At 47.9% G+C, this 19,022-nt stretch overlaps 1 protein-coding gene across 1 annotated transcript in view; it reads left to right on the top strand.

The window, feature by feature from the left end:
- Positions 1-409: 409 nt before the first annotated feature.
- LOC144720977 (voltage-gated delayed rectifier potassium channel KCNH8-like) overlaps positions 410-19,022 on the top strand; it is an 80,505-nt gene continuing 61,892 nt past the window's right edge. The window contains exon 1 of the mRNA XM_078598203.1: positions 410-643. Coding sequence (XP_078454329.1) covers positions 514-643 — 130 coding nt within the window. The 5' untranslated portion in view covers positions 410-513. The remainder of the gene's footprint in view (positions 644-19,022) is intronic.

Raw genomic sequence — 19,022 nt, 5'->3', positions numbered from 1 at the left:
AAATGAGTATCTGTTGCGGTGTGTCAACATCGCCACTGGGGAGACAAAGGCGGCCGGGCGTGGTGCTGGCCACCCACCCCCTCGTGTGCCGTTTCGCTCTTCATAGGTTGTTTGACTTGCATCCCACTGGGATTTTTGCACACAGCGTTGGTGTACGGTGTTTTTTTCTGAAATATTTTGCTGTCTTTTCTTGGATTTATTGTTTGCACTCAGTTACATATTCACTTTAAGATGTTTTTTGTTCATGTTTTTTGTTTGTTGCACCCGATTCAAGAGCCGAATGGCTCACAGGGCTATACCTAATAAATGATCTTGAACCGACAGCACTTATCCCCAACAGTCTGTTAAGGCCACACGGGGGATCTTTGTCTTTGTGCGCGCTTGTGTGTGTGTGTGTGTGCGGCTGCAGACAGTAACTTCGTGCTGGGCAACGCGCAGGTGCCGCAGGGGTTCCCCATCGTCTACTGCTCGGACGGCTTCTGCGAGCTCACGGGCTTCGGCCGCACGGAGGTGATGCAACGCAGCTGTTCGTGCTGCTTCCTGCACGGCGTCGAGACGGCGGCGCCGCTCGCGCGCCAGGTGGAGCGCGCCCTGGACGCGCAGCTCGAGTTCAAGACCGAGATCGTCTTCTACAAGAAGGACGGTGGGTGACGGCGCCGTGGGGACACTGGCTGGATGGGGGTGGGGGGCATTAGGATCAGTGCCGGATGAAGCGAGTGCGGGGCCTGTAGCATATCTTGTAAAGGGGCTCCTAAATTAAAAAAAAACACACGTTAATTTTAAAAGACATGTTTTACTTGCATTGTAAAGTGATCGTATTTTTTAATTTGCTATGTAGCAAGATGATACGAAAAATCGTTAACCTTTAACACCCAGTCGTTCATAAAAGTTGAGGGCAGTATAGGACTATAGTAATAGAGCAAGTGCAGAATCACTGAAGTGGAATTGATAGCTTAAAAGCATTGAACGTGGGGCCCGTAGCATATGCTACGCTTACTATTAGGATAATCCGGCACTGATGACGATTGAGTGTTGGTGGAAGTGATAACTACGTTGCACTCCTACACTGTCAATGTTGCTGTGTACTGTGCAGGCGTGGTGGCCACTCGCTGGAGTCACGCGGCTGAAGGGTTCACACGAACCCACTAACATATACTTCGTCATCATCAGCCATGATCTCTCCACTTTGCCATTACATTATAATGCAATGGCCGGATGATCATCTCAACGAGCGGCCGTTTTTCTTAGGTTCTTTTTATTTATTTCTCTTCTTGAAAAATTATGCCTTGGATTTCTTAGGCACTAACAAGGAGGCAGCTTTGCCCGAATGGTATTAAACTGTTTCGTCAGGATGAAATTCGAGGCCCAAAAGTCACCAAAATGGGAAAACTTGCCAGGGTGATTCACCAAAGGTGCTGCTAAGGTTAGGGTAAGGGGTAGGTTGATCTTAGGGGCTCATTGGATATTCTAAGGTTTTCGGTAAAGTCACGTAGGTAAACATGTTTAAAATTGAAATTAATAAAAGTTAAATAAAAATAAAATAAAAATATAAATCACGACGTTTCGGAGGCAACACAAGCTTTCGTCTTCAGGTGGAACCGTCACAGCACGATAGCTGTATCAAGTAAGAGAAATTCCAAGAAAACAGTCCTTGTGTAATAACAGCCATAGAGGGTTCACGTGGGGATTGGCTTGCCGGTCCTGCTTGTAGCCAATAAGGGTTGAGATAGGGACCATGGCCCAGGCGTGATCACGACAGGTCATCAGGAGTGATTGGCCTAGCCATTCGGGGCCCCAGCTAATGGGGAGCCGGATGAGGGGCGTGGTCCCGGGATTGACAGGGAACCATCGAGAATGGTCGAAGCTGTCCATGAACGATTGGCTGGGGGAACCACGTGACGAAGGTATTAAGAGCGAGTGAGAGAGAACGATCGAGAGCAGACTGAAACTGACAAGAGCAGGGTCACGCGCGGACCGGGGCTCTGGGTGCCACGTGCGCGGTGGGGACTTAGTGCGTAGTCCGTCCTCTCTCCGTTGTCTGCCAGCAACGGAGAGTGAGTGAGTGAAGTGTATTGTGGAGTGGAAATAAAGAGGACTGATTCCAAAGCCGTCTCCCGAAGGATTATTACACTTGTATATATACTGGTTGAGGGTGGGAGGAGCCAAGGCAGGCCCTGAATATTATTTTTGTGAGGTTCGGTGCGGCTGAAGCACGCTGTTAGGAATGAGCCTTTGTTGTGTAAACTAGGTGCAGCTGATGTAAATGTGCGTGCAAATGGGACTGAGCCTTTTGTTATGTTACGTGACTTTACCGAAAACCTTAGAATATGAATCCTTGCAGTCACGAAAGCTTCAAATCTAGAGCTCATTGGATAGCTTAAGGCGAGAGGCTATATTTAGGGGTTAAAGATAGAGAGCTATTGTGATGGGCTGATTAGCTACCCTATTAGAGCTATGGGTAGGGAGAGTGTTCGGTTGGTTAGTGGTGTGTGTGTGTTGTTCCCGTACGCCGCACCCCTTACCCGATACATGTCCTTGTCACATTTCGTTCGCCTTCCATCGATGGCGCCCACGGCAACGGGAGGCCGTGCGCCATGTTGTGGTGTCGGATCTCGATCAGTTAGCGGAACCCCTCTGCATTCTCACCGCCGAGGGGGCAGCTGGCACGGGGGGCAGCAGTTCGAATCCTGCTCCCGGTGCCCACCGACTTCATGGGTTTCACTGCCACAGCGCCCCATCGGCTGTACAGTGGAAATTAAAAAAAACACGTCGTGGATGTAATTTGTAAGAGTAGGTCCCTGTGTGGCAGTGTCGCCGCCAAACACCGTAAATTCTCCCGTGCCTAAAATAAGAATTGAACTCTGCTTTGGTTCGTCGTGTTTGTGAGTCACTGTTGATGGATACTCTATCGCATTGCCCCGGCTGGCTGGCTGGTGTGGGCGCAGCCACCTTGACACTTGTGAAAGGCGCATTAGGATTGAGTGTTGGTGGAAGTAATAACTATGTTGGAGCAAACACTGGAAATATTGCAGTGTTCTGTGCAGGCATGGTCTCCACTCGCTGGAGTCAACATGTTTGAAGGGCTAACACGAACCCACTGCATATATTTGTTATCATCAGCCATGATCTCCCCACTATGGTATTAAATATAAAAAATACGACACTTTTTGTACATTTTACCAGGTAAGACCTTCTGAGCTATGCATCTCTTTTTCAGAAGCGACCGGGTCAAAATGATATTTCAACGAAGCAGCTTATCATTTGGAAATGTGTAGCAGCCAAATACTCTCAAAGCGTGTTTCTAAATGTGAAGGGATAAAGTGGAGGACTCGTAAAAAAATCCACACGACCACGAGGAGAACGTACGAACTCCAAATATGCAGCAGGCGTCAGGGTCGGGATCGGGATCGGGATCGAACCCACGACCTCCTGTATACCAGGCGAGGTAGTTAACATCCCGCCATCGTGGCACTCAATATATGTGTAGTGGAATAACGTACGGGGTTTGCAAACGGTGTGCACGCATGTGCGCGTTACGGACAGCGAGGTCGCATCAGGGCAAACAGGTGCTGCGAGAGAAAGCAAAGGAAAGGAGACGGCCAATTAAGATGCAAGGCAGTGATTGGATGGCTGCAAATGCAGGCGCGGAACAGGCGCCGGGTTGACGGGAGATTGAGGCGATAGCGGCGGAAGCCACGGGGCGTGAGACGACGGGAGGTCGCCAGCTTCATTAGAGAGGAGTTAATGAGGAGGATAAACACGGGAGCATGTGAGGAGAGAGTTGAGTTGGTCGGAGTGAAGACAAGAGGAAAGACGAGAGAAGTCCCAGGCCCCGCTCGCAACACCTCGCCCTCTCCAACGGTGATGGCTGAACCCCCACAGGAGGCAAGGGCGAGGTTGGAGAGGCGAGGGTAGAAAGGCTAGCAGTAGAGAAGCTAGCGGAATCCTAAGTGTGAGTGTGTGCAGACTAGCAGTAGATAAGTTAGCGGAATCCTAAGTGTGAGTGTGTGCAGACTAGCAGTAGAGAAGCTAGCGGAGTATATAGCGGAAGCGTATATGGCGAGAGGCTAGCAGTAAAGAAGTTAGCAAGGGATATAGCGGAATGCTAGCAGTGGAGAAGCTAGTAGCGTATATGGCGAGAGGCTAGCAGTAGAGAAGCTAGCGGAGTATATAGCGGAATGCTAGCAGTGGAGAGGCTAGCAGCGTATATGGCGAGAGGCTAGCAGTAGAGAAGCTAGAGGAGAATATAGCGGAATGCTAGCAGTGGAGAGGCTAGCAGCGTGTATATGGCGAGAGGCTAGCAGTGGAGAAGCTAGCAAGAGATATAGCGAGAGGTGGACATCCTCTGATCAATAGCCTCGACCACTGACCACCGTGCCTCCTGGCGACGTGTCCTGCTCCAAAAAAAGTTGACAAGTCTGTGAAGAACTAGGAGAGGTGAATGTTTACTTTGGGAAATAACAATGAGAGACAAAAAGTGGAACATATGGATCAAAGAGCAAACGTGATATGGAAACATCGTAATGGCTGTGAAGAATACAACGTATATGTGGAAAGTTATCGCGATTTAAGCATACGGTTGAATTCAATGGATGCATCTGAACCGTATAGAATTGATTTAAATCGATGATTTGAGTAAGTCATGTCTCATTTCTTATTCCAATCATTCCTTGGCATTTGAAAACAACATGGATTTTAAAGATTCTGTTGACCTCTATTTCCAATCGCCAGGTAGCTTATCTGTAAAACGAGTGTCTTGCAATCGGAAGGTGTGAGTTGACATTTTGGTTGGGGATTGACTCGACCCTATCACTCCTTTGGGGGTCAATGCAATGAGTGCCACCTTTGTGGTTGTCCTATGGAGATAATCATCCCTGCCATAGGAACGCAGAATTTCCACCACTGGGTCAGTGCTTTAAGTGGGAGACGCCCATTGCCTCAGTGCTCATTTGTGTCGGAAATCACTTTGACGATTATATAAGGAAAGTCCGCAGTGTGTGATGGCACAGTGTTATTGTTCAAAGTTCTTGATGATTTACTGGGACATTAGAGACGTAAAGATTCACCTTTTTTGCACTCAAAGTCGTTAATCGCAATAGCTGCTGGAGTGAGTCATCTCCATCAATTATAATTGATAATTATCTGAGCGTTTAAACAATAACCCAAGCACCCCAACAGCTGCTGAGTTAGAGCTGCTATAATGTGTTGAGGCCAAATTGAACAAAAAAAACAAGTAGTTAAAGCTGTAAATTAACTATCAGCTTGTGTTTTTTTATGTTTTGAGTGTTCATTTGTCCTTCCCCAGAAACGTTAACTATTTGTGCACAGATACTGTGGTGCTGCAGTGATTGCATTGCTGTGAGGCCAAGCAACAAAAGTTATTCCCCACCGTCTGGATTATCATCATCATCGTCCGAAATTGTCTATCCACTGCTGGTTAAAGGCCATCGTCATTCCTCGTGATTCTGTTAAAGCACAATCAGTCTCATTGCTGGCCACGAGACGAACCCATCGCTCCGTCCCTCCGCCGGTCGCCCTGTTGTCTACATTCGCTCCATTGGCCGCGAATCCATGACCAGTCTCGGCCTTCAGCCATCATCCCAACACAACGTATAAATAGATGCATTTGTTCTCTTGAGTCACGTTCTTCTCTTTCTGTCTCTAAATTTAACTCCTTTGCACACTCTTTGGCTTTTGCTCGCACTTTAAATCCGTGTTCGTGTTTATGATTAATATTTCACGGTGGGTAATATGCACTCCATAGGTAGTAGTAATAATAACAATTAAAACTTTCTCACACATCTTCATGTGCATTTCGCCGCGAACAGACTGTGCTTGCAACAATCTTTTGCTTGCTGTCGTGGGGAACGTGTAAAATCGTGACGCATATTTACATCGTGATAACAACTTTTAAACATATCATTATAAAACAAACATCGCAACGATTTGCAAGCTGCTGTGGTGGGACCGCTGCACAGTTACAGAGTGTAAAGTGGTGCTCGCAAGCAGTGCCTCTCCGGCTGGTGACATCTGATCCAAGGCAGAGGTCACAAACGGGTTTTGATTCCTTACCCGTACCCGGCCGCACCAGGGTCGCAATCGGGTACCCGTACCCTACCCGTACCCGGCCGGGTACGGGTAGGGTACGGGTATCGGGTACCTGATTGCGACCTCTGGGATGAAGCCATTTTGCAGGCGCGGGTGGGTTGATTCTAGGAACTTGAATTGTGAGAAGAGACAAGACGTTGGGAAATGAATGACAAACGGTTACTCACCAGTGACTCACGGCCTACCCGTACCCGTACCCGGCCGCACCAGGGTCGCAATCGGGTACCCGTACCCTACCCGTACCCAGCCGGGTATCGGTTAGGGTACGGGTATCGGGTACCTGATTGCGACCTCTGGGATGAAGCCATTTTGCAGGCGCGGGTGGGTTGATTCTAGGAACTTGAATTGTGAGAAGAGACAAAACGTTGGGAAATGAATGACAAACGGTTACTCACCAGTGACTCACGGCCTACCCGTACCCGTACCCGGCCGCACCAGGGTCGCAAACGGCTACCCGTACCCGGGTACGGGTAGCCGGGTATCGGTTAGGGTACGGGTATCGGGTACCCGGTTGCGACCTCTGATCCAAGGGGTTCAGCCAGTGGCGTCGCTCTCGAGGGTGCAGGTGGCGTAATGGCACAGGGACACACACGGGCCACGAAGAGAGAGGGGGGGGGGTACGGTGGACCGCAGAAGACCCCCATTTATTTTCTTGCACCAGGGCCCATGCCGCGAACCGGCGCCCACATCCAAACTACGCCTCCGGCTATGGCCGCTCCATGCCCGGGCAGCGATGAAATAACATTAAGTTTCGCTGTAATTCCCATTAACCAGAAACCACCCGCCCCCTCCCCGATATATTGAGGCGATTTATTCATTTCCTTAGCTCTGGCGTGGCCTGGAGATAATGAGGTCAGGGAACAAACCAATCGTGCGAACGAGTCTCCGAGGCTGCGGGCCGGAGCGCCCCGCGAACAGGAAACTAAAAATAAGCCTCGTTGCTTATTTTCACATCCCCGTCACGCAACATTACCGGCACACAATCACGCCGGCGGGGGCCGACAGCCTCGCAGCCGCCTCACCGGACCCTGCACGCGCCATCTGCTGAGGGCTAATCTGCTGCTATTTTCTGCTGTCTGGGAAGTTGAGCAATTGGAAAAACAAATATGTGTGAGCCCCCCACCACCCCATCTGCGTAATTCGCCTGCTCCTCCTGCTCCTCCTTCTCCTGTGAATTGGCGTGGGTGCAGAGTAGAACACTGGATCAGCGAGAACGCTCCGCCGGTCTGTTAGGTGTGAGTGATTTGCGCCGTGCTGGTAGCATGAACCCGAGGCGGGCAGACTCCTTGTGAATCATGTGACACGTCACGCATTTTCAACGAGAAAAATAAAATGCCAATCTCAATTTTGGAGCTTTCGTGACTGCAGGAATTATTCTTTGGTTCTTTCGGTTAAGTCACGTATAAAGATAAAATAATAAATTAAATAATAGCATACTACGACGTTTCGACTGCAACACAAGCAAACATCATCAGGCATAAAAGAAAGAAATAGCAACAAAAATCTAACCAGAAAACTATAGACAGACACAGAAGCAGACAGACATCACCAAGACACACAGAGAGAGAACACGTATCGGCAGAAAGAGAGAGGTCGTTTCTGTGACGAGGCCTTAAATATAGAGAGGGGGCGGGGGCGGAGAGAGGGAGGGGGCAGAGAAAAAATTAGCATGTCAATGATAACATGCAGTCGAAACGTCGTAGTATGCTATTATTTAATTTATTATTGTATCTTTATACGTGACTTAACCGAAAGAACCAAAGAATAAAATGCCATTTGTTCATTCGGACATAGTCCGTGCGATGAAAACTCACCGAGGCATACAAGAGGAGACGATCCGTAATTAAGGAGCACGAGTTTGTTCTCTCGAGCACTTGGCAACTGGCCGCATGCGGGATCACATAGCTCGACGAGCTCATAACTCCATGCCCCGGAGCACCATTAACATATGAGACAATTTTATGGGCCCTGTAGCGGTGGTGGTGGTGGTGGGATCTGCCAACCGTGGGCTGAGAAAGCCGCAATGATCCCAAGCGCACTGCAAATGCACCGCAGGCCTCGTGGATCGGCACGCTTGTGGGTTTCCGCGCTCACCCTTCGGCGGGGGCGAGCGACGCAGCTCTGAAACACGTGGCCAATTGTACGACTTACCACCCAATGCGTAAAAGGCGAATTAATGCGAAGCTCCGTCCAACCAGTACATTAATGGTTACTTATTTAGACGTTTGGAGAAATAGTGCAACTTACACGGTCGTAAGTGAGTGTGTGGTAGTCGCTAACAGTCTGCGAGAGGCTGTACGTGGGATCTTCGTCTTTGTGGGTGTGTTATGGAAAGGCAGCCTCTTAGAGGTGACAGTGATTCGTGTACTGCGCTATGAATCTGGCATCCTGACTTTCATTTCTGGCCATGGACCGCTTCGCTGGCGAATATCCAAACTGGTGATCGGCTTCCCCCGTAGGTCGACGTGTTGAAACATCAGCATACGAGACACAAAGGTGCTGCTGGCAACACCGCCACCACCTCAAGTGACACGCTGGCCTTCGTTGATGCTCACCAACAGCACTTGGACCACCAGTCTGTTACAGACAGACTCGAGAGCAGCGGTTGGCAACCAAAATCAGCAGAAAATCACTTTTTTGTGTTCGAGTTCGGTAAAAACACCACACTCGATAGTTTCAAGAGCCGCAATGCACTGTGCTTACAATACGATGGTCCTCCCTAATAAACCACGTGACAAAGCAGTCCTTAAAGAGCCGCGTGCACCCGCGAAGTCGCAGGTCGCTGACCCCTGCACGAGACATCTTTGTATATTTGTAATGCGGAGTAGCGGTTCAATGGTTCGTGCACAATGCTACATATCACGTTGACCGGGATTTGATTCCTGCCCATGGATAACATAAATGGGCAGTGGTATGCGAACCCTGAAGCTGTACTGACCTTTCCTTAGGTCATTTCAGCCTTAAATTAGTATCCGGTGCAGTGTAAACGTGAACAGATAATTGTGGCTATGTTTGGTGCTGGTCACTCAGTTCCCTCGTGTGCAGAATCAGTCTTTGTGGGTGCTCACTATCAGCGCTGTCCCCGTCCGTCTAAATGGGGATCTGTTCTCTCTTATGTGTGGGCGTGTGTTTTGAGAAGATCACAGCAGTTTGTAATGTCCCCTCTCGAGGATTATCTCTGTGGGACATCACTGCATGCTCTTCTTTATGGCAGCGTTACTGGCTGTCAACATGATGTATATATTTCAATCTATTGGGGACCGCATATTGACCTGGGCGGGAAAGAGTATTGGTTTCTCTTATTATTTACCTAACAATTTGAATGTGTAAGTGATCCTACATGCAGTGTGTAGAGTCTTGGCCTGGTCACAGCCGATGAATCTGAGAACTCTCAATAGAATGCCAGGACAATTTGGATTTGATGGGCATATAAATGCGAGTGCATTTGAAGATACTAATTATAAAAAAAACTTTTTTTTTACCACGTAAGGCCCCACTGAACTATTAGGCTCTTTTTCAGAAGCGACCTGGCCCCAAATTATAGTCAACAAAAAAAAACATTTTTTTCTGGCCTGGACTTTTGCAGCTTTTTTAGACTAATTTCTGGGTGCTGATTCCAAATCTGATCTCAGATTTGCTCTATCATACCCCATTTTCATTGATTCTACCCGAAATTAACTCTGTCACTTATGATTGCAAGTTTTTGCGAGACAGTGACTGCTTTAGTGTTAAAATATGGTGCTGTATTTTTAGGATAGTGTGTTTATAATATCATTTTATGTAGATATCCACATTTATGTAATATTTTTCTTCCGCAGTTTTTATTGAAAATGCAATATTTGATATCTCAAAAACCTGATGTGATGCCAGATTTGGAATCAGCACCCCAAGATTACCTTAAAACCGTTGGAATACCTTATGCCAGAAAAAGTGTGTTGACCAGTGTAGCCCAACGAAGTGGCTCATTAATGTGGAAATGTAGAGCAGCCAAATTCTCGAAACACACGACTACGAGGAGAGAGACGTGTAAACTTCAAATATACAGCTGATGTCAGGGTCGGGATCGAACCCACAACATCCTGAATACCAGGTGAGGTAGTTAGCAGCTCACCACCATGGCACCCTGTACAATAAGATGCTGTACAACACAGTGGAGCACGGTTGTCCTGAGAAAAGGGTGCTCATGTGTTCATTTTATGCGTAGAAAGGATCGCTCCCGTCTTGGCACAGTTTATCCAGAGGGAGTTAGAAAACCAATCTAATATAAGGCTGTGTCAGGGATAGACGTGAGAGTGCACAGTGAGGCGAGGTTGAATGAAGATACGCAACTGTGTGGCATCAGCATAAAAGTGATCGTTAACATTACAACTCCGGGTAATTCTGCCAAGGAGGAGGACATATATTGAGGAGAGTGGCAGGCAGAGCGTGGGTGAGCCTTGTGGGATGTCATCGCACAGAGGTTTATGAGAGGAGGAAAGTGCTTGTATGGAAATGTAGAATGAGCAGTTTGAGAGGTCAGAGTGGAAATCAGAAGAGATGTCTACATAGTTAGAGAGATGCTCAAGGAGGAGATCTGCGTTGAAAGTAGGGAAAGGTCTCGGATAACTAAGAGTAAGAGAGATTCATGGTCTGAAGGGATAATACACAAAAACTCAACACATGGGACAATAACACTGGCCTTAAAAGTAAAACAATCTATATCATAAGTAACGTTTTTGGCAATAACCCTGTTCATAGCAAATATATCAATATATATATTTTCTCTGTTTGCTATAAAGAAGGACCATTGCCCAAAACGTCACCTATTATATATTTAAGGCAGTGGTATTGTGAAATGTGTTGATATTTTGTGATGTGAACTTATGCACCGCTGCAAATACAGCATCACCAAAAATAATATCTTAAATTTTTAAGCAAAAATAAGGTCGTTTACCAAAATGTAGTAGAGTGGTGTCTGTAGAAAGTCCTTGGTATAAACCAGATTGCAACAGGTCATGGAGACCATGGAGAGAGAGAGAGAGACGAGTTTGGAGAGGTGGCAGAAGATAACCACTTTGAGGACTTTTACAAAGAAAAGGAGGTTTGAGATAGGAGAGTGATTTGCGGTGACGTTAGGGTCCAGTGTGGCATTTTTCAGGATGAGAGTGACAGCGGCAGAAGTCTCGAGGGCGAAGGGGACATGGCACCGGACGAGGTGGAGGCATTAACGAAGCTCCTCGTGGAGGGGGGGCAGTGCAGTGCGGGTGGGCAGCGAGCAGCGAGTTTTTGTGGGATTTTAGTGGGATTTTAGTGAACTTTTAGTGGGATTTTAGTGTACTTTTAGTGGGATTTTTGTGGACTTTAAGTGGGATTTTAGTGGACTTCCACAAACTGATGACGGGGTGGGGGTGGGGAGATGGCGGAAGGTTAATTGTCCCGAGGTGAAATAATTTGCGGCCAGTAAAACACTCGCCCGCCGTGCTCGGGCACCTACCCTCCTCAACGATCGACTCGGCAGTTAAAGCCAAGCAGTGTCAATTGGGAGAGGGGGGGGGGAGCAAGTCCCAGCGGTGTTTGGGGTGCAGCCGAGGCGTGCGGTGATGTATCGCTCCGCCGGCTCGTCCGCCGACGGCTCTGATGGGAGCTAATGGCGCAGCATCGGCAGCCCTCGAGGACTCAATCAGGACGCGTCCGATGGGGAGTAACGGCGAGCAGGGGCGCCTCTCTATTTGACTCGGAGGAGAATTTGTGGCGGCACTGAGGTGGTGGGGGTTGGCTGTGCTGTAACTTGGCATCGGCAGGTTAGCCTGGTTACGTGTAGCGGTCGACACATTGGACTTGCAGTGCAAAGGTCGCCGGCCTGTTTTGATTTCCTGGAGTAGCAGTTGAACCACTGGTATGAGTTTCTTAAACACCCCCCCTCCTCTCCTCTCCCCCCACTGCTTCTGTCTACCAAGCAGTATAAATGGGTACGCTACGATTCGTTGATTGGCAGGTCGTGTACGTATAGCCAGTGCGGAAGAGTAGGCCAAATACCCTCTAAAGCGGTTCTATAGAGCTCCTTCTAGTGGCAACGCTTCCGCCAGTTGTGGCGATCAGGCAATTGCAGGGCTGCACCTTTACCTTTTAGTGTCATGCGCCCGGTTGTTTTCCCCGGGTGGAGTGTCACCGGCCTTGGAGCCGATTTGTCGTTCGAAACAGCGCTCCTGGCTATGGAGCAGTTTTTATTTTTGTTTGTAACCACCGTGAAATAGGATTCACATACCCCAGGGGAGGGATGGTATTGGAGCCAGGATCATTTGACCTTCTTGTGATTGCTCACAGAGAAAGACAAAACAAATGATTACTCTTCAATGCGTCTTAATTTTACTAGAGAATGTATCTGCCACACACACACACGGTCGCAACACAACCGCGAAGAAACCACGACAATGTATCTGCTAAGGAAGGGCGTTCGTAAAGAAGGGCCCTACATTTTACGAAGTTGCGCGTGGTTTATGATCACATACCCAAAAGTATTGGGTGTTTGTTATGTAGACAGCTGGCTTTCTTGACAGGGCAGTAATTGAGATCCATTCTTCTATCTTGCAAAGATGCCAACGCTGCTTTTTGTATGGTGAAACTCTGCAAGAAGCTCTGACAATTGATAAAAGCCTGGGTTTGGGGCCTCACTCCGGCTGCAACCAGAAGGTTGACATTTCTGAACCTGGTTCGAGGATTGACACAGCCCTTCCTCACTCTGGCGTGCACATAATGAGCATCAAGGGACGAGGAAGGCAGGTCGACCAAGGTGGTGCTGGATGAAGAACAAAGCGTTCTCGATAGGGGGATCGGAGGTAGACTTTGCACAGATCGAAAAAGACCGCGGGAGGTGGAGAGATTTTCTGGTGGCCCCATAACCCCACGGTTCAAGGTACTGATGATGATTATTAATTTAGAAGTCAACCATTGTTGCTGTTCCGAGTAGCCAGCGCATCGAATACTATTGTCATTGCTGCATGCCGCTCTATGGTGGTGACCTTGTTTAAAGGAGGGCATACAACACAAAATGAAGGGAACGTGACAATAAATGTTCAACAAACTTTAGACGAATGTTAAACGCTCAACATTTTTGTCACGGTTTATGGGTGTTTGCCAAACTCGTGAAAGCGTTTGACTAGACGATAATAATTAAGAAGGGGTGTCCTGAGCCTCTAGCTATGGGGGGGGGGGGGTGCTCAGCCCCCTACAGTGCCCCCACCCCCTTCCCCCGACGCTACGGAGCGGTGGCCACACTGCTCCTGCACGACACCGCGCGCGTGGCGACAGCGGCCGAACGTCCTTTGCACTACGGACCGCTGTCTCCCACGATCGTCCTCTGGGATCAAAGAGACGCCTCCGTACCGACGGGGGGGGGGGGGGCAGCATATGCCTCCCCGCGTGTCAGCCACCTCGCATTCTAATCGTCCTGATGCGTTTGCCGCTCCGGTTGAAAGGCGCGCACCGAATTACCGTGGCGATTGTGGGTGCTTTTCTTCGTGTGCGCCAAAAGCTATGGGAACATAAAAAATTATGATACTAATAATGATGATTCGTGTTTGACATTTACAATGTAGCAAGCTGTAAGTCTCGAGGGATCGCTGAAGTGGTTTGTGCTGTCACTGCCGAAGCTTTTGGACAGATGGCAATTTTCTGCAGGTGTTTTGATGGGAGCGCGCGCGCGTGTGTGTGTGTCTGTTTATGATCAGATTACTTTTTAAATAGTTGGAAACCCTATCCTGCTGTGGCAGCTCTGTTTGGAGAGAAGGTTACACACACAAACACATGGTCAGTCTGTGTCAGGGCTGGTCAGAGTTTTGAGAATAATCCGATTGAAAAAATAAAAACAAGCATTGATCTTGCTAGACTTTTTTTTTTGCTACTACCGTAATGAAGGCCTCTCGATGATGACAGTCATGGGGGTTGTTTGGCAATACTTCACCACGCTAGTCAGTGTTGAAGGAGACAACCAGATCCCCCTTGATATCCGTGGACAGAGCCGGCCCAGCCACTAAGCGACCCTTGCAATTGCAAAGGGCCCCGTGGCTAGCAGAGGGCCCCCTAGAGTCACTGCTAGCTAGTGGGTGAAAAAAATCATACATCAAAGGGGCCTCCAACCCAATTTTGCTTAGGGCTCCCAAAGGTCTAGGGCCGGTTCTGTCCGTGGAATTGGCATCACAAGCCACTGGGTTCTTTGCACGCATGTCGCTACAGCCCATTGCGTCGGCCCTCCAACGATTTTTTTTTGGTGAATTTCGATTTCATGGTGTTTATCAAATTGTCACGCAAAACGAGGCTATTGAAACATGCACACGGCGCGAAGCACCCTATGATAGCCACACGGGGTACCGTGCGCTTGTTTAAGCTGTCACGTCATACAGTGCCCACGTAGCAGAATGAGTAACGTCTAAATTGTACGTTGCGTATGCGCGTATGAAATGCGGCGTCGTCGACAGCCACTGGAATAAAGCCTCCGACAAGATCGCTTAGCCTACTTGCCCTCTTCCCCTCTTATTGCCGTGTAATATATCAGTCGTCAGATTGCCGGGCGTGGAGATTGAGTGGCCTGTTGAGGAGAAGAATAACTAAATGCGTTGTCGGGGGGGGGGGGGTGGGCGGGCGGTTGCTGCCGCGTGGCTGTTCGGCATCCTGCGTGACGCTTGACTCCCACGAGCTGCGAGCTTCTTCAGATAAAGGAATCGGTTCCTGATTTTGGAAGTGAAACGTCACGCCGAACAACAACGCGCTGGATCGTGCAGAAACACATCATAGATCCGTAGCAGCGCAACCGCCGCTCCTGTATAACCACTCCGATGATGTACAGCACGACCGCGAAAACAAACCTTAAACGTGTTTTGTCTTGATAATTGTTTTTTTACCCTTTTATCTGGCAACAAAACTGACATCTTTTTTTACAAGGAGTCATGTTTGCATAGACCACAATACCTGCAGTCATAATGCAAACAAAAAACACAACTCTGATAATGTATGCACTGTCCTTGAAGTTGATTGGCCCACACCCAAGACAGCTTTCCTTAGAGCCTAGTCTCACAAGGTGTTGGACCAGATGACGCCAAAAGGCGCCCAACTCAAAGACAATGCTCCATCAGAGTATGAGAGCTCGGGGTAAACATTTACACCATTGGAACCTCATTTGCCAGAAGAAAAAAAAATGGGGTTCCAATGGTGTTTTTTCTTCTTCAGGTTTCCGTGTGCTTCGCTCTTTCTCTCTCTCCACAGTCAAGGTGCAGGACCGTGTGTCCATTGCAATAAGTGGAAACGTGCACCACTTAGGGAAATGACTTCAAGAGAGCGACTCGGCTGGGTTGGTCATTTCTCCGGAGCAGCAGACGGAGAGAAGCCCTGATGTCAAATTAGCGCGCAGCGGCGTACACAATGAGGAAAAAAAACCCACTCGAACAGGGCTGGGCGCTGATGGGAAGATCTCATCAGATTACAGTTCATAAAAAAATGCACTTGTCTTAGACTGACCTTGAGAACGAATCTGAAAGTTGGGTGAATTACACGTTGATGAATGCGATTCTGTAAGGATGAAAACGATGCCTCCCGCACCCACCTCGCTTAAGCAGTTTGATGGACTGTCACAATCCAGGGCTGTGATCAGATTCAAGAATGGACCTTTCTCGTCTCGTTTTCACCTTCTCGTTTGCTTTGTTTCTTGCTCTCTCTGTCTCGCTTGTACAGCTTTGTTCACTCCGTTAGCTTAAATGCAGCGCTATTAACTCGTCATTCGCACGTGATTTGCAAAGCATGTGAATAAGCGGCCCTCACATACATTGCCGATTACTCGGTGCGTGCACCGGGAGCGTAGGGATCGATATTTCGTCGATGCATCGTTTGCAATCTAGCACTCAGAATCTGAATATTTATACTGGAGGAGGAATCCGATGAGCTATAAAGCTCTTTTTCGCAGATGTCCAGTGCACAGGTCAGAACGTCACAGCGACAAACAGTACAGACACACGATAGGAGTGCAGAGCATAGGACAGGTCAACAAATCACTGAAATAGCACAACAACCGTACGCCTTGTCACATTGTGGAGAGGCCGTGGATAGAGATTGTCTGATGATCACGAAGAAGCTGACACTGGCCTCGGTTCCATCTGCACGGTGGGATGAGAGAGGTGGTGACGTAGAAGGGAAGTAATAAAATAATAAAAATAAAACATAATAAAATAATTCTCACGACGTTTCGGCCACAACGCAAGCAGCCGTCCTCAGGTGAAAACCAGGTCTGTCGAGGCGACAGCGTCTGAATGAAACAGCACCATGCTTGGAGCAAATATTTTCACCTGAGGACGGCTGCTTGCGTTGTGGCCGAAACGTCGTGAGAATTATTTTATTATGTTTTATTTTTATTATTTTATTACTTCCCTTCTACGTGACTTTACCGAAAGAACCAAGAAGATGAATCCCTGCAGTCACGAAAGCTTTAAATCGAAATTTAGAGGTGGTGACGTTGCTGCTGCTGCTTTGTCCCCCGCGTGGCTGTGCCAGGGCCTTGCTCGCGCCCTCTCTCCTCCACCCTCACCTCGCCTGCCTTGAACTCCCCCACCCCATTTCAACCATAATCTGAAAACAAATACAAGCACAACTCCGTTCCGTGTCTCCACGTATACAGCGTGTTTTAATCCCTCAAGCTATAATGGCTTCCTAAACCCATGTCGAGTGATGGTGTCTCTTATTTAAATCGGACTTATATAATGGATGTATGAATTATTTATTTATAGTTTGTGACGTGCTTACCATTTCCTCTAACTTTGCACGCCTATCGTTGTTTCTGTATTGTTTGCTGTTGTCACTTGCGGACCCGCCCACGCTTGGACATCCGTGGAAAAGAGCTTCATAGCTCATCGGATTCCTCCTCCTGCAGTCTAAATAACAAATTCTGATTCAGATTTACTTACTGCACTTGCTCAGCAGGGCATCCAACAAAGACGGCCACCGCTTCGAGCTCTTTCAGCCGCGCTTCTCCGGCCGTCTGCAATGCTCTTTCCGATATTAGGAAGCCACTGGACCCATTGACTTTTAAGAAATCGAATTTCTTTAGAACTGTTTATGTGTGTGTTTAGTTTGTTGTTCTTCCCCCCCGCGCCGCTGATTAGCACGGTTTGGCTACATACGGTGCAAAAGTAGTTCAACATACACACATATAAACTCTGGACCAGTTTCAAACTTTATGGGTCTCGTCCCGTGGTGTCAGGCCTGCTTAAAAATGCTTCCGGATTAACAGATTTAATTTGCAAGAGCACTCCATATATTCCTAATGTAGTTCTTGAGGTGCAGTCGGATTGAGACACTGCACTTTTACGCACCGGGCGTGGCCAGTGTTCATCGTGCGCCCGTGCGTTGTGAACGTCACGCCTTCATAGGCACTCACTAACAGCAATTGCCCCAACAGTCTGTACGTCCAACCTGGGATCCCTCGAGTCACGGTGTCTCTTTATTTAATCGCCATGCAATTCTGGAGTTGACACAATGCAGGTTGATCTATATTAGCTAATGGATGGTATTGCAAAGATGCTATGGGCAATTCATTTGCTCTCAATGTTGGCAAACAATGTCCTGCTCGTGGACAGTGCCAACGTGGTTGCATGGTCCACTCGCGCTGCACTTGGGTCTGTGATCAGTGTCCTTACAACAACAAAAAACGCCCCATGACGGCACAAGCAAGACGTGACTGACCACGTCGTCGCAAACACAGTCGAGTCTCGCTTGTCCCGGGGTGAGAGGGTTGGCCCGTGTGACACGTCAATGGGGAGAATGTAAATCGGGATAAAAACATGTTTTTATTGCATGTCTCGATTTAAAGCTTTCGTGACTGCAGGGATTCATCTTCTTGGTTCTTTCGGTAAAGTCACGTAGAATGGAAATAATAAAATAATAAAAATAAAACATAATAAAATACAATTCTCACGACGTTTCGGCCACAACGCAAGCAGCCGTCCTCAGGTGACCTGTTTTTCACCTGAGGACGGCTGCTTGCGTTGTTGCCGAAACGTCGTGAGAATTATTTTATTATGTTTTATTTTTATTATTTTATTATTTCCCTTCTACGTGACTTTACCGAAAGAACCAAGAAGATGTTTTTATTGCTTACCTAACGTCGAGTGGCAGTGGAAGACTTAGAACGTGTCGACTTGTTTGTATTTGCTTCTTAAAACATCCTTCAGTGTCCTTCGATCTTCTTGTAGAGACGACCGGGGCTGAACGAGAGAGACCTCGTCACCTCGCAGCAGCTACCACGGCGTCCTTGACTCATTGCCCGTTTTGTTCGCGATCGGTTCTTCACCGAGCCTATACGGTTCTTCTTTGCGCATCCTCGACTTGTTTTTTGCTTACGTGTGCACGTACAACGTCACATTTGGTATTCTCTCCCGATCCATTCTAGAACCACGTGTCCCAAACCACCGGCGTCATCATGCCTCTTGGAACTATCAAGGTGTCCCCTATTGTACCGGGCATTCGCTTATTGCTGCAGTTATTGCTCTCTGTAGTCGAAGCACTTTTGGAATTCTTCCTCGCCTGCTCGTGTCCTGCCATTTCCAATTTTTTTTTATTCGTCAGATTTTTTCATACTCTAGCACTCAGAGCCAAACGTCAGTATCAGCACAATCCGTTGTTTCACACACCTTGACTTTATTTTGATATATAGTACATATATATTGCTGAGCTCTGCCTAAAGGACTGTGCTTATGTTATTTAAAAAAAACATCATGTGGATGACCACAATTGTTCACGCAGTTGGAAATTCTCTCTCCCACTTCAGCAAAAAAAAATTATTGCTGTGGTTTCCTACCTGATGATGATTGCTTGTGTTGCGATCGAAACGTCGTGATTTATTTTATTTTATACCTACGTGACTTTACCGAAAGAACCAAGAGTATAATTTTTAC

The sequence above is a fragment of the Lampetra planeri genome, chromosome 10, assembly GCF_965212315.1.
Source record: "Lampetra planeri chromosome 10, kcLamPlan1.2.h2, whole genome shotgun sequence".
In the NCBI taxonomy this organism is placed as follows: Eukaryota; Metazoa; Chordata; class Hyperoartia; order Petromyzontiformes; family Petromyzontidae; genus Lampetra; species Lampetra planeri.
The sequence above is the reverse complement of the archived record's forward strand: the minus strand, read 5'-3'. Positions and strand labels throughout refer to the sequence as shown.